At 38.2% G+C, this 26404-nt stretch overlaps 1 protein-coding gene across 1 annotated transcript in view; it reads left to right on the top strand.

Moving 5' to 3' along the window:
- LOC150075004 (uncharacterized) overlaps nucleotides 1-26404 on the top strand; it is a 1344778-nt gene that overhangs the window by 862221 nt on the left and 456153 nt on the right. The window contains exon 21 of the mRNA XM_090389033.1: nucleotides 7377-7558. Coding sequence (XP_090245159.1) covers nucleotides 7377-7558 — 182 coding nt within the window. The remainder of the gene's footprint in view (nucleotides 1-7376; nucleotides 7559-26404) is intronic.

The raw sequence follows: 26404 nt of genomic DNA, 5'->3' as shown, positions 1-26404 counted from the left end.
GGTGCCTAGTACAAATCGCCAGGTGGCATTTTGGCAGCAAGGTGCTATGGGATCGTGGATCCCATAGCACCTCGCTACTGGGTATTTCTGCACTCAGATTAAGCTCCGCCAGGATGTTGGGGCATGGGACAGAATCCCATCCAGGTTTGGTTGTCGCAGTCAATATGTTTTCCGTTCCTTTTTCTTTTCTTTCCTTCAAAGCATTTCTCTTTTACTTCTTTCCTTCTACCTTATTCTTTCCCTTTTCCTTTCTTTTCCATTTCTTTTCTTATCTTCTCCTCTGGTTCTTGTAGTGTATTGTCTTTTAAGAGTCGCTGAGTTTTGAGGATTTGGGTTGATCGTTGTGGGCTTGTAGACTTGCTGAGAAGCCATTCTGGTAGCTTTACGAGGTGTCACTCCATGGTTTTTTGGTCGTGGAAGAGTTTTTTGTCTTGTAAAGAACTCCTGCGTGAAGTGTGTGAAGGCACAGTAGTGTTCCTCATTTTGCAACACGAGCTGTTCTTGGTTCCTGAGTGTGAACTGGGTCTTTGTCATGAGGTCATGAGGATGCGGTGCAGGTCCTTATATGTAGAACATTCATGTATGAGGCGGTCCCAGGTTTCTTCCTCTCTCTGCAGTGATACTGCGGTGAATCTGAGAGACCAAAGTTGTAGAGTTTCTTCCTGAAGGAACCATCTCCCGTGAGGAGGAAGTCGGTATGGAGGCCTGAAGCGAACCATGCAGGTTGGCTTGGGTATATCCGATGTACTTCAGGGAAGAATTTCCGTGGTATGGCTCCTTTGGGGGAGTCGGACCATCGGGCGTGTGAGGTCTGCAACAGGTATGTCATTAGAAGCCTCTTTTCAGCACTTGTGTTGTTTTGTTTGTTGGATCAGTGGTGAAGCCAATGCAGGTGGCCCTCTCCCTTTGGACAGTTGGTAAAGCAGGCCATAGCACACAATTTCCAGGTCCAGGGGAAAGGATCCAACGAGGACCTGGAGTGCATGGGTGTTAACTGTACATGCTCTGGAGATAGTCAGGAGGATAGAGCGCTGTATGCTGTCTAGTTTTCTCCTGTTTACTGGAGTGATTGCTTTGTTGTACCATACACCTGCGGCAAATGATAGAGCTGGGATGAAAATAGCCTTGTAGAAAAGCGAGAGTGTCCTCTTCTTCAAGCCCCAGTCCCTTCTGGTAACTCTGGAAATCATAGCAGAGTAATTCCTGATTTTGGTACGTAGGTAATTGAGATGTGGGGTGAATGACGTTCTTATCCAGGACTATCCCGAGATATTTTAGTTCCGTTTTTAGCTTTATGGTTGTTCCATGGATTTTTATCTGTGGCGGCCTCCTGATATCCAGAGAGCCCCTCAAGTGGATTGAACTCATTTTTTCTGATGAAATTCTGAGATGATTCTCTTGGGTCAAGTGCACCAGTGTTGAGATGGCTCGATTTGCTGTTGCTTCCATTTGGGCTCTGCTGTTTACCTGAAGCATCATTATCAAATCATCAGCGTCGGCTTGCATTTTTACTGTGTTCAGGTCAAAGTTTAAGAACTCATCATGGACCAGATTCCACAGAAGGGGTCCCAGGACAGAGCCCTGCGGGCACCCTCATGAAGATTGGTCGCGACACCTGGCGGTACGGAGCACTGATGTTGATTTTTCTATTTGCTAGGTAGGTCTGGATTTATCAGTATAAGTTGATGGGTATATTTGCCTTCCTGAGGAGGCTTGGCCACCATAGTGAGTCAAATGGCCCGTCAAAATCTATTGAGATTATTAGGAAATACTTGCTGGTGCAGGTGTGTGCTTTGTTCATTATGTTTTCAAGAGCATCAGCTGCAGAGTGCCCTCTCCTAAAACCGTATTGATTCAAAGAGGAAAGCCCTGCACCAATGTAATGGGTTTCAATCTTTTGATAGCGCAGTTGTTCGAAAGTCTTGCTGAGCACCGAGAGCAGTGTGATCAGACTATAGGATCCCGGAAGGTCTTGTTGCTTTTTCTGGTTCTTCATTACGAGTCTCACTCTTGCCGATATCCAATCAGTGGGGAAGTAGCCCTCTGTGAGCAGTGGTTATATAAGTTCAGGATTGTGTCCGGGATATATTCGACCGTCTTTTTGACGATTTCAGGTTCCAATAGGTCTTCGCCAGGTGATTTCCTGTTTCGAATTTTGCTTGCTGCAATTTCAAGATCTACTCGAGTGAAGACTCCTTCAACATGTAAGGGGTTGTAGTCAGAGTTCTGCTGGCATAGTCCTATCTGTTCATGGGTGCTCAGAATAATAGGTGGTAGGAATATTGTGTCCAAGATGTTGTTTATTGATTCCTGCCATTGCCTTGCGGAAGTTCGGTGTAAGGGATGACCTCACCCCTAGGCAGTTTGTTGGTGGCTATTTTGTAGACCATCCCTCTGGGGTCGGTGTTTCCAACTGTTGAGACCAGGTGTTCCCAGGAAAGTTTCTTTCTGGTTTTGATTTGAGTTGTGTATTTGTTTCTTTTTTTCCTGTAGAGTTGCCTCAGGGCTTCTACCTTCACCTCTGGCCATGAGCAATAAGCTCGCTGGTAGCATTTTCAGCAGGTGTTGACTTCATGCCTTAGTGCTTGGAGCTGTGGGGACCACCAACGGACCGCTCTGGGAGTCAGTTTTCTCCTCTTGATAGCAGCATTTGCAGCATCAGTAATTATTTTAACGATCGCACATTTCTGTTGGTCAGGACTGAAGTCTGAAGGGTTAAAGTTCTGGGCTGTCCTATTCAGGGTTTCCTGGAAGAGGTTCCGGTCAGCCTTGTAGACCGCGAATCTGTGAAGAGTCTATCTTGCTGTTGGTTGGACATTGAGAGAATGATGCAATTGAAAGGTGAGCATCCTGCAATCGAGCGGCTTGCCAGGCTCATCGATCGTTTCCTTCCAGAGAGTGCTCGAGTAGGTTGGTAGAATATTTGGTCTATTGATGATCGTGAGACTGCTGTTGGAAACGAAATCTTCTAGGCATTGACAATTGTTAATGCCACTCCAGTCTGGTGTTATTGAATTGTAGGTCGTTGGCCTGGCACAGTTTCGCTGTTCCAGGCCGACGACCTACAATTCATGTCGGGTCACTACAATTCACTGACGAGTCTGACATTATTTGGGAATTGTATGAGGATGTTTTCCAGGTGTCTAATGACCGGGATGATGTCAATTCCTTGTCTTCTGTAGAGTGACATGTAGTTTGTCTGGTTCCTGGTCCGGGAGTTCTTGCTTCAGGTTTCTGCAATAGAGTTCCTGTAGGTTCTCTGCAGAGAGGTCCTTGCCCGTGTTATAAATAACTATACGTGGCCCTTTCCTCCTTGGCAGCTGTGCGTGGAGTCTGAGTGTTGGGATTTTGGAGTTTTTGACAATTTTGTCTGCCTCCTCCTGTGTCTCCATTTTTATTATCATGCTTGTCTGGAATTCCAAAATCTGGTTATTAAAATGTCTTAATTCTGCATTGATAGAATGAAAGTGTTACTCCTTATAACTTGTGACTTTTTTGTAATGGTAATATGAAAGCTCCAAATATGAATAATTAAATGAGTAGCAACTTTTTCAGAACAAGAAGATGAGTACCGTAGTTGGTGTTTACATGTTCAAACCTTCCTAGGTAAGATATTAATAGATTCCCGAGGGAGTTTTTAGTAGTAATATTATTCATAAAATTAAGATGAATGATCAGGTACTTACTTATAAAGTCATTACATTTGTCAAGAGATATTCTATCTAGATGAAGCTTTTACTTCAGGATTTCAGATGTAAGATAAAATCTAGTCCTCAGCTAATCTTACGGGTACCAGTAACCTCAGAGACGTATCAACTGTGTGGTACTACCCAGGGTGGTGGAGAGTGGAATGCTCCTGGGGGTAGTTTTACAGTCAGATATGAAGTTTTCTGACAGTGCAGACAGTCTGCAAGAGTTGCTCGTGGTGTCTTGTCATTGATATACAGGAATTTTTCTAGCAAGGAGGTAATTATCCCCTTGTATAAGGCAATGGTCAGGCCACACCTTGAGTAGTGTATACAGGTCTGGAGGCCTCATTTTATGATGGATGTAGAGCTGCTGGAATGAGTACAGGGAGGGACAAACAAGATTAGTGAATGCACAAAGGGTTTCTCTTATGAAGAAAGGCTTAAGTTCTGCAAATTACAGTGTCTGGAGACTAGGCACCTGCGAGGTGATCTGATTGAGGTGTATAAGGCTCTGAATGGTTTGAACAAGCTCAATGCTGATGGGATTTTCTCTTGCCCAGGTGCATAAATTAAAATTGAGTAAAGACAGTTGTAGAATAGATGTGTGGAAATTTGCCTTTAGCCAGTGGGTGGTTGATTGCTGGAACTAACTTCCATCTGTCATTCTAACTGTCGTCAAAGAAAATGACAGCTTAAATAAATTTAAGAAAGGTCAGGGAATGACCACCGCATATCCCTGGAGCAATATGGCCTTAGTTGCTAATGCTCCTAAAAACCAAATAACAACAACAACAACAACAATATAAGCTTGCTTTCTTGCATTATATGCCTCTACTAATGCTGATGCTAAGCTTCATATTAAGTGTTAAGTTTTAGGAAATTCATTTGCATTATCATTTTTATGATTTATAACAGACAATTCACCTTCAATACCACAGGGACCAAAGTAGGGTGATTGATCTCTAAATATCACTCTTAGTGAAAGTGATGGAATTACATTAACATCATTTTAGTCATTTTAAGATATATTATGATAAGTCGAGAATATTAGGTGCATTGTAAGTCTTACCTAACTGACATTTCTTAATTTCATATGACAAAATTTCTTATTGCAAATAAAAAAGATTTTAAATTGGAAATTGTCTGTGAACGATGTAAACATTTATAATCTTTTTAAATGTTTACATCATTTAAACGTTTAAATGTTTACAATATAAGTGTTTATAATTTATAAACACTTATATTTTGATGAATCATGGTAATCTCTTTGCTTGCTTACTTCCATAGTGTGAAAGGCAGAGCACCTGCATATCAGAAAGAAGGAACAGAGTTGAAGTTCTTGAAATATGTAAATAGGTTAGCAGTTTCATTAACAAGAATTTCCTTGCAAATGATGTTATTAAATAATCTTCAAGGTTCATTGTTTTATACTCAGCCAAACACCCATTTTCTTCAGAGGACAATTGAGGAGAGCCACAGTGTATACTTGATTGATATGCTTGATGTGCTATGGTGCTGAATAATCAAGTATGCACTGTGGCTCTTCAAAGTGTGGGTGTGCTTATATTTTTAAATTCATTTTGTTCATATGTAATTTTAAAAGATTCATGGAAGGATTTCCTAGTGATTAGCTTTTCAACTTGTACTGAAACATCCAAATGTTTTTTAATTTCTCAGGAAATCTGTCAGAGATGGTGCTTACGGTAAGTCCAGATACAAAAAGGTGTTTCATAGCTCTTCTTTTGACTTTAGGTTTATTAGTATAGTTCCTCTAAGCCTGCTGTTGTAGAGATTCCTATTGTGAACTGATGACTTTGTTTGGGCATCTTATTTTTTGTCAATTTTAAGAATGTGCTAACCAGAGTTGGAGGCAGGCTAGAGGTGATTTCTTGTAATCTCTGAACTGGGATACATGCAGCATAACCTTCTCTCTATGTGTGTGTTACCAACCATTCATTCTGGCAGTTCTTCTATCTTTACTTGGTGCAGGTGATCTTTGATTGATTTGATTTATTGGTTTTATATACGAACTTTTGACATAACCTCTCATAGAAGCATTTTTTTGGGGAGCAAGTCACAAGCTTTACAAGGAGGGGAATTCTCTACCCTAACACCTTTACAGTGTGAATATCATGTTTTTGTTGCATCTTGCAAGGTTGCATTTTGTTTTGGAAATTGAGTTTTAGTTGCCGAGTAAGAGGCAGCAGGTGATGTCTTGTTTTTCTTTGAAAAACATTCTTGAATGAGTTCAATCAATTTGTTGTGCTTAAATAAAAATTCCTGCTGTAAATCTTTGAAATTGCTGTTTCAGACAGTTAATCTGATTTCATTTATACTGGACAGCACTAAGAAGGCATTGAAAATGTTGAGGTGAGGGAGTGTGATTAGTATAGTTCCTTGCAGAGATGAAAGCTTTGAACATCGGGATGATATGTTGTTGTAGTAGTAATGGTGTTGTAGGAAAAATAAACAAGACAATGGTTACCATTATTCTACAGAATATATTTTTTTGAAAATGATCAGATAGTCACACTACTTACTTTTACAATATTTATCTTTGTTGTTATATATATATATATCAGAGGATATATATTTGTATTTATACAGACTATAAAGTATGTATTTATATATTAAACATTATATGTTACATTATATATTTCTTAGAAGACCAAATGCATGAGGCATAATTTCTTATGGGTTTAGGTAATTAACTGTATAATATTGGTGTAGATACACCATATTTTACCCATAAATTTGAACTATGTATGTAGTGTAAAGGCATCGTTTTAATTGTATCTCATATTGTGGGTGCTTTCACAATGAGATAGCTGATATTGCACTACTTCGAATAAATAACACTTCTCTAGTAGAGAAGACTACTGTTATTTACTTTCAGTGGATATCACCACCCAGATGATAATTTCAAAGCTAGTTGGCTTCATCATCGGTGGGTGGGTAGGTACCCTGATATGCCATCACAGTTGTGAAGTTATTTCCACAATATGAGAGATGCCAAATGGTGAATAAATAATAATGTATTAGAAGACAAAATGCATGAGACAATTTCTTATGGGTTTAGGTAATTAACTATATAATATCGGTGTAGATACACCATAGTTTACCCGTAAATTTGAACTACATATGTAGTGTAAAGGTATCATTTTAATTGTATTTCATTTTGTGGGTGCCTTCACAACCTACCCACTGATGATGAAGCCAACTAGCTTCGAAATGATTGTCTGGGTGGTGGCATCCATCGAAAATAAATTACAGTAGTCTTTTCTACTAGAGAAGCTTTGTTTATTCGAAGTAGTGCAATACCAGCTATCTTGTTGTGAGGGCACCCACAACGAGATAGCTGGTATTGCATACAATTAAATGATGAGATACAATTAAAATGATGCCTTTACACTACATACGTAGCTCAAATTTATGGGTAAGCTATGGTGTATCTGCACCGATATTGTGTAGTTAATTGTATATTTCTGTATGTCTTGTAGGTCTTGGCTGCATGAGTGTTTGTGTAATGACTGAATAAATATATAAATCGATAACTACATTTTGTGGTTATTCCATAATTCATTTAGAATGGGTACATTTATGGTTGCATTTTTTGCCTTGCTGTTAAAGTCATGTACTTGATTCTAACTACAAGCAATTTTTATGATTATTATTACAGCTTCGGAGCTCATTAGCAAAGCATTCTCACGCAGCAAAAAGAATAAAAATGGTTCAGTATCTGATGTTGAAGATCTCCGCCAGCTTCATTCAGATTCATCTGCTCCTAATTCACCACTTCTTGGGACAGTACTTGATGTTAATATTGGAAATCTAGGACAAAATATGAAAATATCACAGTCATCATCAGCGTAAGCAGTGATATTACCATTTTTAAGAAATCACCACATTTTTTTCTGATTAGTTAATTCATCACTGACAGGGATTAATTATAGCAGAAATTTTCAGAAAAATCATTTCAAATTTTGTTTAATTTATTACATTTGTCCCTAATTTATTAACTTTTTTATTTATTTATTTTTTTTGATTTTTATTAATTTATTTTTGGCCAGTGCTTTAAGCTTGCTTACGTGCATCATTTTGCCAATACTAATACTAAATGCTCTTTATCATAAGACTTTCATTTCATAAGACTCGGATAGCACTTAAAAACTACAGATTGACTACCCTTTTGATACTAACAGACTGCATTTAATTTCCATTTTAACAATGTGTGATGCATTAATTATTATATGATAGAGATTTTAAAAAAAAAGTATATGATATGTTTATTATATATAAAAAATTTGCTACATTTTATTTGATCTCATGATATCAGTTTTACATGATATGTTCTACAATTATTTAATTGGGCATACTGTGTTTATAACCACATCACCTATTGCAGAACACTGTTAGGAAATATTTAAAAGTAATTAAATCCAGTTTCAATTTTTAATTTAAATTTAAATTTAAAAAAAACCAAACAAACAAACCAAGTATCACTCATATGGGTGTGAAGTGGGTGCGAGACTACATGTGAACAGGCGAAGTTTTTACGGCTCTAACAAATAGAGATGTTTTTGCTTTTTTATTGACTTAAATTGGCATATTAATTTATTTTTTAGAGTTGCTTTATATTCCTATACTTTATATACTTTAGTTTAAATTGAATTTAGATAGAGATCTTGTAGTTATTAATTAGTATCGGTAAGGGTTTCAAATCCACGTGTGGACAGGTTTTGCAACTCCCGCGAATGAAAAGTTTTTAATTATACTTAGCTGCTTTATTGACTTAATTGTTAGATTAAATTATTTTCTGTAAGTAACTTATAGACCTAGTCAAGCTCCATGGTTTATTTTGAATTTAGATAGTGCGATTTGGAAAGTAAATAATACCTCGTGTCCGTAGATTAATCATACATAACTTGCCACCATTGTTATAAGATACAACGTGTGCTAGTGTAAGGTTTAACGGAAAACTAGATAGCATAAGGTTTAACGGAAAACTAGATAGCGAGTATAGTAGTAGTATCAATTAATCAGTAAAATTTATCAATCTTATTAAATTTCATTGTCAGTCGAATTGTACTTTTTTAACTAAATAAATATAGCAACCTACTTATTACAAACGTAACATCATAAATTAATACATATAAGTTGACAGGGGATAAGAAAGTCATATAACGTAACTCGCAGATAATATTCGATACTGAAATACATATATATATAGTGTTATAACTGCATTGGGATATAGGTTTGGGGTTATATTTGTATTAGAAATTTAGTGAACTTGAATAGAAATCATGACTCAGACCAGAGCAGCAAAGCAAAAGGCTCAAACTAGTGGAAGTGCTGTGGCTTAGGGGAGAACTGAGGGGAACGGTTGTCCTCTGAATTACAGTCTATTGAAATGCACTGCTTGTTTGATGTTTGTGGAGCAATCAGGAATGGGACATGATATTGCCAAGGGGAATGTCTTTGTGTGTGCGCGATGTAAGGAGTGCGAGGAAATCAGGCACCAACTCGACATTGTTATGGGCTTATATGAGAGCTTGAAGCACAGGGTGGTTGCCCTCGAAGGATTTAAATTGAGGGGCTCATCAAGCTCTCAGCTACCCACATCAATGCCAGAGCTTGCACTTGAACATTACGCAACACAGCGGAAACCCCCAAGGCAGAATGAGCTGGTCCCAAAGGATCTAGTTGTTGTAGGTGACTCTATTGTCAGGGAAATGGGAAACATATTGTGCAAAAAGGATAGATGGAACAGGACCAGGGTAGGTCTGCCAGGAGCAAAGGTTGATGACGTAGGGTAGATCCTCCTTTAAGGGCACAAAGGGTGATATTGTTGTACACGTTGGTACTAATGATATTAAGAGTAGGAGACCGGCAGAATTACTTAACATGTATAAGACAATGCTGGAAAAAAAGCCGTGAGTTAGAGTTGAATTTGAAAGTGTCTTCAATTCTGCCCAGACACGATAGGAGGGAGTATATGATGAAGAGCCTTTTCGATCAATTCGCCCCTGGAGAGACTGTGCAAGGCTCAACGGGTAGAATTTTTCTCAGCATGGTCTGTGCTTGTTAACAGGAGCGACTGCTTCTACAGGGATGGGATACACTTAAATAGAAAGGGTGCAAGAATATTTGCTGATGCTATCGAGGCAGAGTTAGGTGGGTCAGAAAACTGCTAGCTTGGGGGATACATGGACTAATAGATTAACAGTAGCCACTGGCAGAGGTAAAAGTGATTCTTGCACTACTTATATTTAAATGCAATTGAGAAGCAGCCTGGAAAGCAAGGGAATGGGAATTTCCAGGACTGCTGGGAGTCATAGTGGAACAAGTAAATACATCGGCTGTGTTAGGGCAACTAAAAGTAGAAACAGGTGCATGTATACTTGCATGACATCAGTGCTACGAGTATAATTAATAAATTCGATGAGCTTGAAGTGCTAGTCAAGACATCAAAGGCAGATATTGTTAATATCAGAGATATGGTATCACACAGACATAAGCAGTGCATTACCAGAATTTGGGAGTAAAATGTGTACATAAATGGATAGACAGGACAGGAAGGGTGGAGGGGTTATGCTGTTAGTTAAGAAACACATAAAATCATCTAAGGAAGTGGGTCTAATTGATGTGGGTGGACAATGCAATGTTGAGTCTGTTTGGTGTGACATAAGCAATTTGAAAGGAAAAATGTGAGTAGGTATGTGTTATTGGCCTAATGAATCCGATGAGTATAATGAGCAATTGTGCAGAGAAATACAGTGGGCCAGTAAATTAGTGTGTCTTATAATGGGGGATTTTAATTTCCCGGATATTGACTGGAATTTGTGGGTTGGTCACTCACACACTAGCAAGGCTTTTGTGGATTTAATGGATGATTGTTTTCTACAGCAGCATGTTCAGGATGCAAGTATAGGGTGTAATACTCTTTATCTGATTATCAGTAGTGATGCTTCATGCATTAAGCATCTGATTAGACCGGGGTTTGAGCCCATCACCACCAAATATGGAGGGTGCAGAAAAGTTCAGGGAATGACCACCGCATATTCCGGAGCAGTATGGCCTTAGTTGCTAATGCTCCTAAAAACCAAATAACAACAACAACAGCATTAAGCGTCTGCAGATAAAGGAACCACTAGGTGGCAGTGATTGCATTTTGCTAAAGTGTGATTTACTCAAAGAGGTAACTACCATCAAGGGTAAAGGGAAGGGTTTTTGCTTTCATAAAGATGACTATGGTGGTCTTTGACAGTATTTAAATTCTATACCGTGGAACCAACTGATGATGTTACCAACAGCAAATTCAAAATGGGAAGCATTCAAAGAATTAATGTTGGAAGCTACTAGGCTTTTCGTACCAACATAGAAATATTGTTCAAGATTTAAGCCTAAATGGATGTCAGAGGAACTAATTAGACATGTGATAGAGAAGAAAAATGCATGGGATACATATAAATTAACATGTGACACAGAAGCCTATGACAGATATAAGATGGTCTGTAACCAAGTTACAAAGGAGGTTAGGCAGGCAAAGGCAGATTACAAGAAATCTTTGGCAAAGGAGGCAAAGAAAAACAGCAAAGAGTTCTTTACTTGTGTAAATTCTGGAAGGAGGGGGGTGAATCATATTGGTCCACTTGATATCGATGGTTCAACAGTTGATGATCCTGCTCAGGTAGCTAACATTAACTAAATGAATATTTTGCATCGACATTCACACATGAGGAGTTATTCAGTGAGGGGAATGCCAGAGGTGTATTCAACTCTGGCAGTAAGCTAGAGAATCTTGTAATAACTGAGAGTAAAGTGGAGGAGAAATTGTTGAAGATAAATACAGGAAAGGCACCTGGGGTGGATGGGATCTATCCAGTTATATTAAAGGAAGCAGCAAAGGAAGTAAGCAAACCCTTAGCCATAATTATGAGAGCTTCCTTGGACTCAGGGTAAGTACCCATGGACTGGAGATGTGCAAATGTCACCCCAATTCACAAAGGAGTATCAAAGGGCGACACAAGTAATTATAGACCTGTTAGTTTAACTTCTGTTCCTGGAAAATTAATGGAGGCACTGGTTAAAGAAGCACTGCAGGATCATTTAGACAAGACTTCAGTTATAGCTCAGACACAGCATGGTTTTGTTAAGGGGAAGTCTTGCCTGACCAATTTGATTGGATACTATGATGCAGTCACAAAAGAACTGGATGCAGGGAATAACTTTGATATTATATACTTGGATCTTAGAAAGGCTTTTGATACTGTTACACATGGAAGACTGCTGCACAAATTGGAGCAGTGTGGCATTGGAGGCAAATTGCTGCTATGGATAAAGGGGTGGTTGAGGGGGAGAAGACAGAGAGTGGTAATCAATGGACACTGCTCATCGTGGACTAATGTTATTAGTGGAGTCCCTCAGGGTTCAGTATTGGGTCCATTATTGTTTTCTGTATTTATAAATGATATTGATGATGGTATATCAAGTTTAATGTCCAAGTTTGCAGACGATACGAAGGTTGGCAGGGTTGTCAAGGACTCTACTAACACTATGCTACTGCAACAGGATCTGGAAAGGTTGAGCAGATGGGCTGAGAGGTGGCAAATCAAGTTTAACATTGACAAATGTAAAGTACTACATATGGGAAACAGCAACCCCAGAGCAACGTATCAACTCTGTGGTACTACACTGACAGTAGTAGAGAATGAAAGGGACCTGGGGGTGGTTGTGCAGGCAGATATGAAGTTTTCTGAGCAGTGCAGATGGGCTGCAAGAGTAGCTCATGGTATATTGTCGATGATATATAGGAATTTTTCTAGCACGGATAAGGAGGTGATTATTCCCTTGTATAAGGCAATGGTCAAACCGCACCTAGAGTACTGTATACAGGTCTGGAGGCCTCATTTCAAGAAGGATGTAGAGCTGCTGGAACGAGCACAGAGAAGGGCAACAAGATTAGTGAATGGATCAAAGGGGTGCTCTTACGAAGAAAGGCTTAAGTTTTGCAAATTACAGTGTCTGGAGACTAGGCACCAGCGAGGTGATCTGATAGAGGTGTATAAAGCCTTGAATGGTTTGAGCATGCTCAATGCTGATGGGATTCTTCCTCTTGCTCAGAATAATCACCTGAGAAGGCATAAATTCAAATTGAGGAAAGACAGATGTAGGATAGAGGCTAGCTGATCTGATAGAGGTGTATAAAGCCTTGAATGGTTTGAGCATGCTCAATGCTGATGGGATTCTTCCTCTTGCTCAGAATAATCACCTGAGAAGGCATAAATTCAAATTGAGGAAAGACAGATGTAGGAAATTTGCCTTTAGCCAGCGGGTGGTTGGTTGCTGGAATAGACTTCCATCCCTTGTCGTGGAAGTTGATAGCCTAAATAAGTTTAAGGCTCAGCTGGACAGGTATTTCGAACGAACAGAGGGGTGAAGTGGAAGTGGTTATTTTTTATTTATTTATTTTTTTTTTTTTTTTTTTGGCTTATGCTGCATAAGCTTGCTTTCTTGCATCAGATGCCTCTACTAATGCTAATGCTAATATCAGGCTTAATATCCAAGTCTGCAGATGATACAAAGGTTGGCAGAGTTGTTAATGACACTAATGGCAGTACACTGCTGCAACAGGATCTAGAAAAGTTGAGCAGATGGACTAGGATGTGGCAAATGAAGTTTAACATTGACAAATGTAAAGTACTACATATGGGAAGCAGTAATCTTAGAGTAACGTATCAATTCTGTGGTACAACACTGACAGTGTTAGAGAATGAAAACGACCTTGGGATAATTGTGTAGGCAGATATGAAGTTTTCTGAGCAATGCAGACAGTCTACATGTATAGCTCATGGTGTCTTGTCAATGATATAGAGGAATTTTTCTAGCAGGGATAAGGAGGTAATTATCCCTTTGTATAAGGTAATGGTCAGGCCACACCTTGAGTACTGTATGGATACATACATACTTGAGTACAGGTCTGGAGGCCTCATTTTAAGAAGGAGGTAGAGCTGTTGGAACGAGTACAGAGAAGGGCAACAAGATTAGTGAATGAAACAATGGGTTGCTTTTACGAGGAAAGGCTTAAGTTTTGAAAATTTGAGGTGTATAAAGCTTTGAATGGTTTAAGCATGCTCAATACAGATGGGATTCTTCCTCTTGCTCAGAATAATTGCCTGAGAGGGCATAAATTCAAATTGAGGAAGCAGATCTATCCTATCTATCCTATCTGGATAGATGTGCGTTTGCCTTTAGCCAGCGGGTTGTTGATTGGCAGAACAAACTTCCATCTGTTATTGTGGTAGTGGATAATTTGAAGAAATTCAGGGAAGAAGTAGACAAGTTATTGTAGGCTATGGATAGATTGTATGGGAAGTGATTTTTTTCTTTTTTCCATCTGTCGGTGTAGAAGTTGATAGCTTAAATAAATTTGAGGTAGAATTTGACAAACATTTGGAGCGAGTGGATTTGTGAAATAAGGTTTTTTTTTTTTGGCTGATGTTATATAAGCTTGCTTTATTGCATCAGGTGGCTTTGCTAATGCTAATATGTTCTCATTAAATAATAGTTCTCATTAAAAAAAAAAAAAAAAATTCTTTTTTTTTTTTAACCCTCCAGGATATCTACAAAACAGTTTATATGATAGGAAGCACATGGCATTACTGTATTTAGAGGTTACATGGATGACTGTTGAAGTTTAACATGACAAATGCAAAGTACTGCATATGGGTAGCAATAACCAAAGAAAAACGTACCAACTGTGTGGTACTACACTCAGGGAAGTGGAAATTGAAAAACACCTGGGGGTAATTGTGCAGTCAAATATGAAGTTCACTGAGCACTGCAGATGGGCTGCCAGGGCAGGTCATGGAGTCTTGTCAATGATATATAGGAATTTTGCTAGCAGGGACAGAGAGGTGATTATTCCATTCTACAAGGCAATGGTCAGGCCACACCTAGAGTACTGTGTACATGTCTGGAGGCCTCATTGTAGGAAGGATGTAGAGTTGCTAGAATGAGTACAAAGAAGGGCAACAAGATTGCTGAGGGGTACAAAGAGGTGCTCTTACCAAGAAAGGCTTAAGTTCTGCAAATTGAATCGCCTGGTGAGTAGACATCTCAGAGGTGATCTGATTGAGGTATATAAGGTCTTGAAAGGGTTGAGCAAGCTGAATTCTGATGGGATTCTTCCTCTTGCTCAGACTAAGAACCTGAGGGGGCATAGTTTCAAATCGAGAAAAGTTAGTTGTAGAATAGATGTGCAGAAATTTGCCTTTACCCAGGTAGTAGTTGATTGGTGGAATAGGCTTCCATCTTTCATTGTGGAAGCTAATAGGCTAAATAAATTTAAGGCTGAGCTGGACAGGTATTTGAAAAAAATGGAAGGATGAAATGGGAATGTTTTTTTTTTTTTTTTTTTTGGTGTTGCTGCATAAGCTTGCTTTCTTCCATCATATGCCTCTACTTATTTGTTGTTATTTGTTATTTGGTTTTAGGAGCATTAGCAACTAAGGCCATATTGCTCCGGTGCGGTGGTCATTCCCTGACCTTTCCGCATCCTCCGTATTTGGTGGTGACGAGCTCGAACCCCGGTCTAATCAAGAAGCGTGTGCTACGCACTGCTGCTCCTTCCCACCTGGCTACGGAGGCGCCGCCTCTACTTATGCTAATTTACATTTTGGTAATTGCAAAAATAGACTGTTTTTATAATTAAGGAAATACCTTTGAAACCATGGTATGCATTATATTATTTTTATTTGTTACAATATTCTTTGCATATAAAATAAATAAATAAAATGAATTTTCAACCAAGAACCTTTTGGTTTAAAAAAAAAATTATATTGAAAAGTATGGATGTCCTAAACTATATTGTTGATTTAATTTGAAACATTTGTTCCTTTGAAAGGTTGCATTACTTATTTAGGTGTTTTTTTTATTTTTTTATTTTGTCTTTGTGTTTATCAACTATAACATGTTGCAGTTGATAAAAGACAATAATATATAATATATATATATATAGTAAAGAGTAAAGAATAATTAGTCCTGGGATTGTAAGAAAAGGAAGATAACATAGATTATGGATCAGGGACACTGCATTAGCAAAATGTACCCTACAGCCATAATGTGTATATATATATAAAGTATATTGTATGTAGAAAGTGTGAAGAAGATTTTGATTTAAACCTACTGAATACACGGTATACACAGTGAGCTCGATATATTGTTTGAAAAAGAAGAAGAAATAGACAGGAAATTAAAAATAAAGATAAGAAGTGAAAAGGCGACCAAAATAAGATAACATTGTGGGGTCTTTCACAATTTCAGTGTCATCATCATCAGAGGTCATCAAACAAAATTATGAAAAAGACAGCAATGTTCTTGCTTCTGTTTCCGACATGTTCTGTTAGAAATGGTATACGTGTGCTGTAGCCACGTGTTGAGAATGAAATATTAAAATTTTTAAAATTTTGCTGTAAGAATAAGGTCTAATAATTAGTGCCAATAAAAGTGATTATATTACGTAGTGAATACAGATCATGGATGACCTTACAGAAGCAATTGAAAAGAATTGGAAAAAAAAAAAAAAAAACCCTGAAAAAACTAAAGTAATGAATATCGTAATAGGCAGGAAGAAAGGGACTTACCGTTACTTTGTAAAACTGACCAAATGAACAAGATGGCGGCGTGCCGGTATATTTGTAGGTAGGTATGCTAGCGGCTCCTAGCATTAGTTGTGAAAAAAAAAAAAATATATATATATATATATATATATAATAATTGTGGTATGGTGTCTGTATAAATTGAAATAAGTGGTGATGAACGCTGTTAAATACATAGTGTTCAAACTGCCCAGGATTGTTGAGAAATATAATAGCATACAAAGTAGCAGTGAAAAGCAGCTAAACTTTGTTAAGGCAAAAAATAGATTGAGTAAAGTAAGAAGTACTTTAGAGTAAAGAAGTACTTTAGAAGTAGAGTAAAGTTTCCCGCATGTTGCATTCAGTAGACTAATGGCTCACAGGACATAAGAAGTAGTGGCTAGTAAAGCAGAAAGATGAATGAAGTAGAGATAAGTAGTTGGACTCGGGTAGTTCGGGGTTGCAAACCCGTTCCTATAGTTAGGACCCTGAACGGAGGTCTGGGAGTGAGTGCATCATGTATTTAAGGTCAGTTGCGTGAAAAATATTTGGTAGGTATATGTTGAAATGAAAGTAAAAATAAAAATAATTAAATTATATACATGTTTAATACACTGTGTTAGGCCAATTGATGGGTACAAGTTTTCTACGCTGTAAGACATTACAGAGGCCTAGTGTATTGTATATATACACTATTTACAAACTTGGTGTATATGGGATTTTAGCATTAGCATTAGCATTAGCATTAGTAGAGGCATTTGATGCAAGAAAGCAAGCTTATGCAGCATCAGCCAAAAAAAAAAAAAAACCCACTTCCACTTCACCCCTCTGTTCGTTCAAAATACCTGTCCAGCTGAGCCTTAAACTTATTTAGGCTATCAACCTCCACCACAAGGGATGGCAGTCTGTGCCACCAACCAACCACCCGCTGGCTAAAGGCAAATTTCCGCACGTCTATCCTACATCTGTCTTTCCTCAATTTGAATTTATGCCCTCTCAGGTGATTTTTCTGAGCTAGAGGAAGAATCCCATCAGCATTGAGCATGCTTAAACCATTCAAGGCTTTATACACCTCTATCAGATCACCTCGCTGGTGCCTAGTCTCCAGACACTGTAATTTGCAAAACTTAAGCCTTTCTTCGTAAGAGCACCCCTTCGTTCCATTCACTAATCTTGTTGCCCTTCTCTGTACTCGTTCCAGCAGCTCTATATCCTTCTTGAAATGAGGCCTCCAGACCTGTATACAGTACTCTAGGTGTGGCCTGACCATTGCCTTATACAATGGAATAATCACCTCCTTATCCCTGCTGGAAAAATTCCTGTATATCATTGACAATACTCCATGAGCTACTCTTGCAGCCCGTCTGCACTGCTCAGAGAACTTCATATCTGCCTGCACAATCACCCCCACGTCCCTTTCATTCTCTACCACTGTCAGTGTAGTACCACAGAGTTGATACGTTGCTCTGGGGTTGCTGTTTCCCATGTGTAGTACTTTACATTTGTCAATGTTAAACTTCATTTTCCACCTCTCAGCCCATCTCTCAACCTTTCCAGATCCTGTTGCAGCAGCATAGTGTCAGTAGTGTCCTTGACAACCCTGCCAACCTTTGTATCATCTGCAAACTTGGACATTAAGCTTGATATACCATCATCAATATCATTTATAAATACAGAAAACAACAATGGACCCAACACTGAGCCCTGAGGGACTCCACTAATAACATCAGTCCACGATGAGCAGTGTCCATTGATTACCACTCTCTGTCTTCTCCCCCTCACCCACCCCTTTATCCATAGCAGCAATTTGCCTCCAATGTCACACTGCTCCAATTTGTGTAGCAGTCTTCCATGTGCAACAGTATCAAAAGCCTTTCTAAGATCCAAGTATATAATATCAAAGTTATTTCCTGCATCCAGCTCTTTTGTGACTGCATCATAGTATCCAATCAAGTTGGTCAGGCAAGACTTCCCCTTAACAAAACCATGCTGTGTCTGAGCTATAACTGAAGTCTTGTCTAAATGATCCTGCAGTGCTTCTTTAACCAGTGCCTCCATTAATTTTCCTGGAACAGAAGTTAAGCTCACAGGTCTATAATTACTTGTTTCAGCATTTGATCCTCCTTTGTGAATTGGGGTCACATTTGCACATTTCCAGTCCATGGGTACCTCCCCTGAGTCCAAGGAAGCTCTCATAACTATGGCCAAGGGTTTGCTTACTTCCTTTGCTGCCTCCTTTAATATAACTGGATAGATCCCATCCACCCCGGGTGCCTTTCTTGTGTTTATCTTCAACAGTTTCTCCTCCACTTTACTCCCAGTTATTTCAAGATTCTGTAGCTTACTGCTAGAGTTGAATAAACCTCTGGCATTCCCCTCGCTGAATAACTCCTCATGTGTGAATGTCGATGCAAAATATTCATTTAGTTTGTTAGCTACCTGAGCAGGATCATCAACAGTTGACCCATCAATATCAAGTGGACCAATCTGATTCATCCCCTTCCTTCTAGAGTTTACATAAATAAAGAACTCTTTGCTGTTTTTCTTTGCATCCCTTGCGAAGGATTTCTCGTAATCTGCCTTCGCCTGCCTAACCTCCTTTGTAACTTGGTTGCATATCAACTTGTATCTATCATAGGCTTCTGTGTCATGTGTTAATTTGTAAGTATCCCATGCATTTTTCTTCTCTGCCATATGCCTCATTAGTTCATCTGACATCCATTTTGGCCTAAACCTTGAACAATATTTCTTAGTTGGTATGTAAAGCCTAGTAGCTTCCAAGATAAGTTCTTTGAATGCTTCCCATTTTGAATTTGCTGTTGGTAACATCATCAGTTGGTCCCACTGTATAGAATTTAAATACTGTCTCAGTCCATCGTAGTCGCCTTTACGGAAGCAATAACCCTTCCCTTTACCCCTAATGGTAGTTACCTCTTTCAGTAAATCCCACTTCAGCACACTGTGATCACTGCCACCTAGTGGTTCATTTATCTGCAGATTCTTAATGCATGAAGAATCACTGCTGATAATCAAATCAAGAGTATTACTCCCTCTAGTTGCCTCCCGAACATGCTGATGTAGAAAACAATCATCCAATAAATCCACAAAAGCCCTGCTAGTGTGTGAGTAACCAGCCCCCAAATTCCAGTCAATATCTGGGAAATTAAAATCTCCCATTATAAGACTCTCTGATTTACTGGCCCACTCTATTTCCCTGTACAGTTCCTTATTATACTCATCAGAGTCATTAGGCCTATAGCACACTCCTACTCTCAATTTTGATCTCCCAATGCTTATGTCACACCAAACTGACTCAACACTGCACTGTCCAGCGATGTCGACTGGCTTCACTTCCTTGGACTTTATGTGTTTCTTAATTAATAGCATAACCCCTCCTCCCCTCCTGTCCTGTCCTGTCTATCCTTTCTATACACATTGTATTCCCCAAATTCCAGTTCCGCATTACTTATATCTGTGTGACACCACGTCTCTGATATCCCAACAATATCTGCCTTTGATGTTTTGAGCAATACCTCAAATTCATCAAATTTATTTACCAAACTCCTAGCATTGGTGTACACGCAGGTATACATGCACCTGTTTCTATTCTTAGCTACCCTAACACAACCCATGTGTTTACTTGTACCGCAATGACTACCAGCAGTCTCTGAAATATCCTGCATCTTGTTTTTCAGACTTCTGCTCATTTCAATAGAAGCAGTGCAAGAATCACTTCCACCTCTGCCACTGGCTACTATTAATCTATTAGTCCTTGTATCCCCCCCCAACTAGCAGTTTTCCGACCCACCTAACACTGCCTCGACAGCATCAGCAAAAATTCTTGCACCCTTTCTATTTAAGTGTATCCCATCCCTGTAGAAGCAATCTCTCCTGTTAACAAGTACAGTCCAGGCTGAAAAAAATTCTACCCCTTGAGCCTTGCACAATCCCTCCAGGGCCGAATTGATCGACAAGGCTCTCATCATATACTCCCTCCTATCGTGTCTGGGCAGAATTGCAGACACTTTCAAGTTCAACCCTAATTCACGGCTTTTTTTCAACAGTGACCTGTACTTGCTAAGTAATTCCGCCGGTCTCCTACTCTTAATATCATTAGTGCCAACGTGTACAACTATATCACCTTTTGTGCCCTTAAAAGATGATATCAGCTCTACAACGTCATCAACCTTTGCCCCTGGCAGACATACCCTGGTCCTATTCCACCTATCCTTTTTACAAAGTATGTTCCCCATTTCCCTGACAATAGAGTCACCAACAACTACTAGTTCCTGTGGGACCAGCGCATTCTGCCTAGGGGGCTGCTTCTGTGTTGCCTGATGATCAAGTGCAAGCTCTGGCGTTGATGTGGGCAGCTGAGAGCTTGATGGGCCCTCAATTTATTTCCTTCGAGGGCATCCACCCTGGCCTTCAAGCTCTCATAAAGGCCCAACGCTGAGTTGTCGCCTGATTTCCTTGCACTCCTTACATCGTGCACACACAAAGACATCCCCCTTGGCAGTATCATGTCCCGTACCCAACTGCTCCGCAAACATCAAGCAAACAGTGCATTTTAATAGACTGTGATTCAGAGGGCAACTGCCCCCCTCAGTTCTCCCCTGAACCACAGCACTCCCATTAGCTTGAGCCTTTTGCTTTGCTGCTCTGGTCAGAGTCATGATTCCGATTTAATTCAATAAAATTCAAAACAAAAATTAAATCCTTAAGTTATATCCCAAAACAGTTATGTTATATATATTTTTTTTTCGGTATCTAGTGTTTTCTACGAGTTCCCTTTATACAACTTCCGTATCACGTGTACCACTATAGTTATGTATTAATTATTTGTTACGATTAAGTCGTTATATATATATATATATATAGAGTTAAAAGTACAATTTAATTGACAAAAAGTTTATCAAGATTAATAGATTTACTGATTAATTGACAATATTATATTATGCACTATACGACACTAAGCTTATGCTATCATGTAAAAATGGCGGGAATTCACGAACGGTATTTCTACGGACTCGTAAGTATTGATTAGCTTCCAAATCTCGCTATCTCAATTTAGAATACACTAAGGATTCTGACTAGGTCTATAATCTACTTATAGAAGATAATTTGATATAACAGTTGGTTAATAAATCGACTAAATTTGGTTAAAAAAAAATTTGGTTTGTGACACGTGGATTTGATACCGTTACCGATACTAAGTAATATCTACAAAATCTCTGTCTAAGTTAAACTTTAAACTAAGTATCGTAACTAGGAATATAAAGCTACTCTAGAAAATAAGTTAATATGACAATTTAAACTAATAAAGCAGAAAATAAATCAGGAAAAACTTCTCTGTCTGAAGAGCTTTAAGGAGCAACGTCTGCACAGGCTAAACTCGCCCCCAGACTCTTGTACATCTATGTTATTTTTGTCCCAGTCTTTAAGGGTTGCATCAAAATTGCCTGAATTTTACTTATGTTTACTGTTAGTTTTCTTAGATTTTTTAGAACATTTATGTGGTTTGCTGTAGAATTTAATTATATTGAATTTGTCATATATGCAATAGTCTGCTATGTTATTAGTAATAATTTTATGGTTGAATTTATTATTCAGACCATATGGGTATAGGGTTTTTAATTTTAACATAAATAGTTCTTCTTGCTTAGTTCTAATGTCGGTGCTATTAATGTGTGCTAGTATGGGTATGTATATATTGGTGAAGCTGTGTGTTTGAAAGTGCATATATTCTATTTCTTGTTCTATATTATTATTGTGTCTATATTTGTAGTTGCTGATGTCTGATCTGTGCAGAATTAGTCTCAGATGTAGTTTATTACTATTTTATATTACAAGTTTTGCCTGTTATTAGGTATTAACGTTACTGGATTTACAAAAGGTAGAATCTGTGGCATTATTTGTTATGTGTTGCGGGTGCATGCAAGGGCATGTTAAACATAGTTTATTTTTACATGTGTTTTATTTATGGTTATAGATCCCATGCTTATCCAAATTAGAAGCATTAGATGCTGTTGTGCTCTGTTCTGTCTGTGTAAATTGTGTATGTATAGAGTGATCGATATGTTTCGGGGTACTGTACAGAGCATGTGTCCGTGAGGTCAAATTTAGACTACTCTGCCCATGTAGTATGTATTGACTTGTGGCTCCATTTATATAACATACAAAAATATAAAAAAACAAAAATATATTGAAAAACGAAGAACAAAGATGAAACAATGAAGAGTGTAGACCGTAAATTCAAATGTAGGTATAGGAATCGTGAAAATATATAAGAATTTATAGAGAAGAATATATATAAGCAGTTCTAAGTGGCGTGAGCACGGCCACAATGCTTAGGATAATAGTAAAGAATAATTGTATTAAGCAGCTAATTAATCCTGGGGGTGGAATGTGACCGTACGAAAAGGAAGATAACATTGATTATGGATCAGGGACACTGCATTAGCAAAACGTACCCTACAGCCATAATGTGTGTATATATATATATATATATATATGTATATATATATATATATATATATATATATATAAAGTATATTGTATGTAGAAAGTGTGAAGAAGATTTTGATTTAAACCTATTGAATACACGGTATACACTGTGAGCTCGATATATGGTATGAAAAAGAAGAAGAAATAGACAGGAAGTTAAAAATAAAGATAAGAAGTGAAAAGGTGACCAAAATAAGATAACATTGTGGGGTCTTTCACAATTTCAGTATCATCATCAGAGGTCATCCAACAAAATTACGAAAAAGACAGCAATGTTCTTGCTTCTGTTTCCGACATGTTCTGTATGCTATGGTACTGTGCTGTAGCCACGTGTTGAGAATGAAATATTAAAATTTTTAAAAATTTTACTGTAAGAATAAGGTCTAATAATTGATGCCAATAGAAGTGGTTATATATCTATCTATATAGATATCTATATACAGGGTGTCTCAAAAATGAAGAAGAAATTGGTACAAATGTTTAGGGGAGGTAGGTAACATCTAAAGGAATGTGAATCACATAGGAACCCATAACCAGAAACGTCACGGGGAAAGTAGTAGCAGAGGCACAAGAAGCAGAAATCACACAAGAGAGTAATTAGCGGCAAACATTTATTTGACATAATATTAACAATGGAGTACAAGATGGATGCATTTCATGATTTACAACAGATGCTTGAAGGTTCCACCACGAGACGCGATGCATGCATGACACCGACGCACCATGGATTGGCGGACATGGTCGAACACACCTGGAGTTTTTGACAGTAGCAGCAGCGCAAACTAGTCTCGCCACGAGATCCATTTCCGTCTCCACAGGCGATTCATACATGATAAATTTGAGGGCCCCCACACCTGATTTATCGAGCAAGGCTCGATAAATCAGGTGAGCATGGGGGCCAGGCAACGGGTCCACCATGGCCAATCCATCAGCACCCAAAATGCCTGTTCAAATGGTCACGAACACACCTTCCATAATGGGCAGGCACCCCGTCATGTTGAAACCAAATGTTGCGTCTCACATTTGCTGGAACATCGTCAAGTAACCCTGGTAGAACTTGTTCAAGAAAGATTCGATATTTAGCAGAGTTAATGCAGGATGGTAACAGGTATGGGCCGACTAAGCCGTCACCGACCATACCTGCCCACAATTATTGCGAAGCGATGTGCTGCATGGGGGCACACACCATGTCGGTTATCGTGAGCCCACATGAGCATGGTGCTGATTGAATAAGCCTTCCCGAGTGAAATAAGCCTCATCCGTGAACAAAACATTGAAATTTACCATCTTGCGAACTGATGAACAGCACACCGACTGTTCTACCGACTAACGGTGACGTTTCTGGTTATGGGTTCCTAAGCGATTCACATTCCTTTAGATGTTACCTACCTCCCCTAAACGTTTGCACCAATATTTTTGAGACACTCTGTATATCCATATTGGTCTAAAAACTCATTTCCACAGGACATTAACCTCTACAGATATATAGATGACCTCATAGTTATTATAACTGCCCAAACTTCATCAAGGATTATGGACACTTATACCCCAATGAACTCAAACTAGAAAAAACAAACAACAATGATAATACAGCCTATTTCCTAGATCTTGAAATTACATTAATAAACAACAAAGCTACCATCAACCTGTACAACAAACGTCATGCATTCAAGTTTAATATAGTCAACCTCACACAGTGGCATTCAAATATATCTAGAGGAGTGCATGCCAATGTTATACTAGTGCAAAGCATCAGAATAGCAACGATCTGCAGCAATAAGGAAATAACTATCGATAACATCAAGATGCTATACAAAAAACTAATAAACAACCATTTTCCTACAGCATATCTTTTCTTTCACTTCTGTAAAGCCTTTAACATTGTGAAGCATAAAAAACTATGGGACATCAAAATAAACAGCATAAGCATTAATTAATTAATAACAAAAAACCCATATACTTGCTTTCTTGCATCAAATGCCTCTACTAATGCTAATGTTAATGCTAATGCTAAAATCCCATATACACCAAGTTTGTAAATAGTGTATATACAATACACTAGGCCTCTGTGGTGTCTTATAGCGTAGAAAACTTGTACCCATCAATTGGCCTAACACAGCATATTAAACATGTATATAATTTAATTATTTTTATTTTCACTTTCATTTCATTATATACCTACCATATATTTTTCACACAACTGATCTTAAATACATGCTGCATTCCTGTTCAGGGTCCTAATTATAGGAATGGGTTTGCAACCCTGAACTACTCGAGCCCAGCTACTTCATTCATCTTTCTGCTTTACTAGCCACTACTTCTTATGTTCTGTGAGCCATTAGTCTACCGAACGCAATATGCGGGACACTACTTTCTTACTTTACCCAATCTATTTTTCACCTTAACAAAGTTTAGCTGCTTTTCACTGCTACTTTGTATGCTATTATATTTCTCAACTATCCTGGTCAGTTTGGACATCATGTATTTAACAGCGTTCATCACCACTTATTTCAATTTATACAGACACCATACCATAATTATTATATATATATTTTTTCACACCTAACGCTAGGAGCCGCTAGCATGCCTACACACAAATATACTGCCACGCCGCCATCTTGGTCATTTGGTAAGTTTTACAAAGTAACGGTAAGTCCCTTTCTTCCTGCCTATTATGATATTCATTAGTTTAGTTTTTTCAGGTTTTTTTTTTTTCCAATTCTTTTCACTTGCTTCTGTAAGGTCATCCATGATCTGTATGCACTATGTAATATAATCACTTTTATTGGCACTAATTATTAGACCTTATTCTTACAGCAAAATTTAAAAAAAATTTAATATTTCATTCTCAACACATGGCTACAGCACACGTGTACAGAACATGTCGGAAACAGAAGCAAGAACATTGCTGTCTTTTTCATAATTTTGGTGGATGACCTCTGATGATGACACTGAAATTGTGAAAGACACCGCAGTGTAATCTTATTTTGGTTGCCTTTTCATTTCTTATCTTTATTTTTAACTTCCTTCTATTTCTTCTTCTTTTTCATACCATATATCGAGCTCACAGTGTATACTGTGTATTCAATAGGTTTAAATCAAAATCTCCTTCACACTTTCTACATGCAATATACTTTATATATATGTACATACATACATACATGGTGGCCATAATTTGAGTATCCCTATTCAGAGCTCTCTGTTTTGGTCACAGAATGCGACCAAAATTAGTAAGTAAACTAAATATAAAAATAGAAAAATTCTTAAAGTGCGGTACTCACCTTGAATATAATCTGCAATAGTTTTATGAAAAGACTGATGGCTAAATATAAGGTGGAATGGTTAAGTTAATGCATTAAGGTGGGATGAGATTTAATTTAATAGAATTTTAAAATAAGCGCAAGGAAGCAGAAGTGCACTACTCCATCCCTGATTGTCAGAAAGTAGAAAATAGTTAATCTGGAACATAAAAGAATTGATATTGCCAATAGTCGTGATGACAGACTTTCGTTAAGTTATAAAGTCTTTAGTTGGCGGTGTTAAATGAGAAATAACGCGTGCTGTATTTTA

This window comes from Mastigoproctus giganteus, chromosome 14 (genome assembly GCF_048544385.1).
Source record: "Mastigoproctus giganteus isolate SK-2022 chromosome 14, ASM4854438v1, whole genome shotgun sequence".
NCBI classification, from domain to species: domain Eukaryota; kingdom Metazoa; phylum Arthropoda; class Arachnida; order Uropygi; family Thelyphonidae; genus Mastigoproctus; species Mastigoproctus giganteus.
This window is presented reverse-complemented; position numbering and strand designations above follow the sequence as displayed.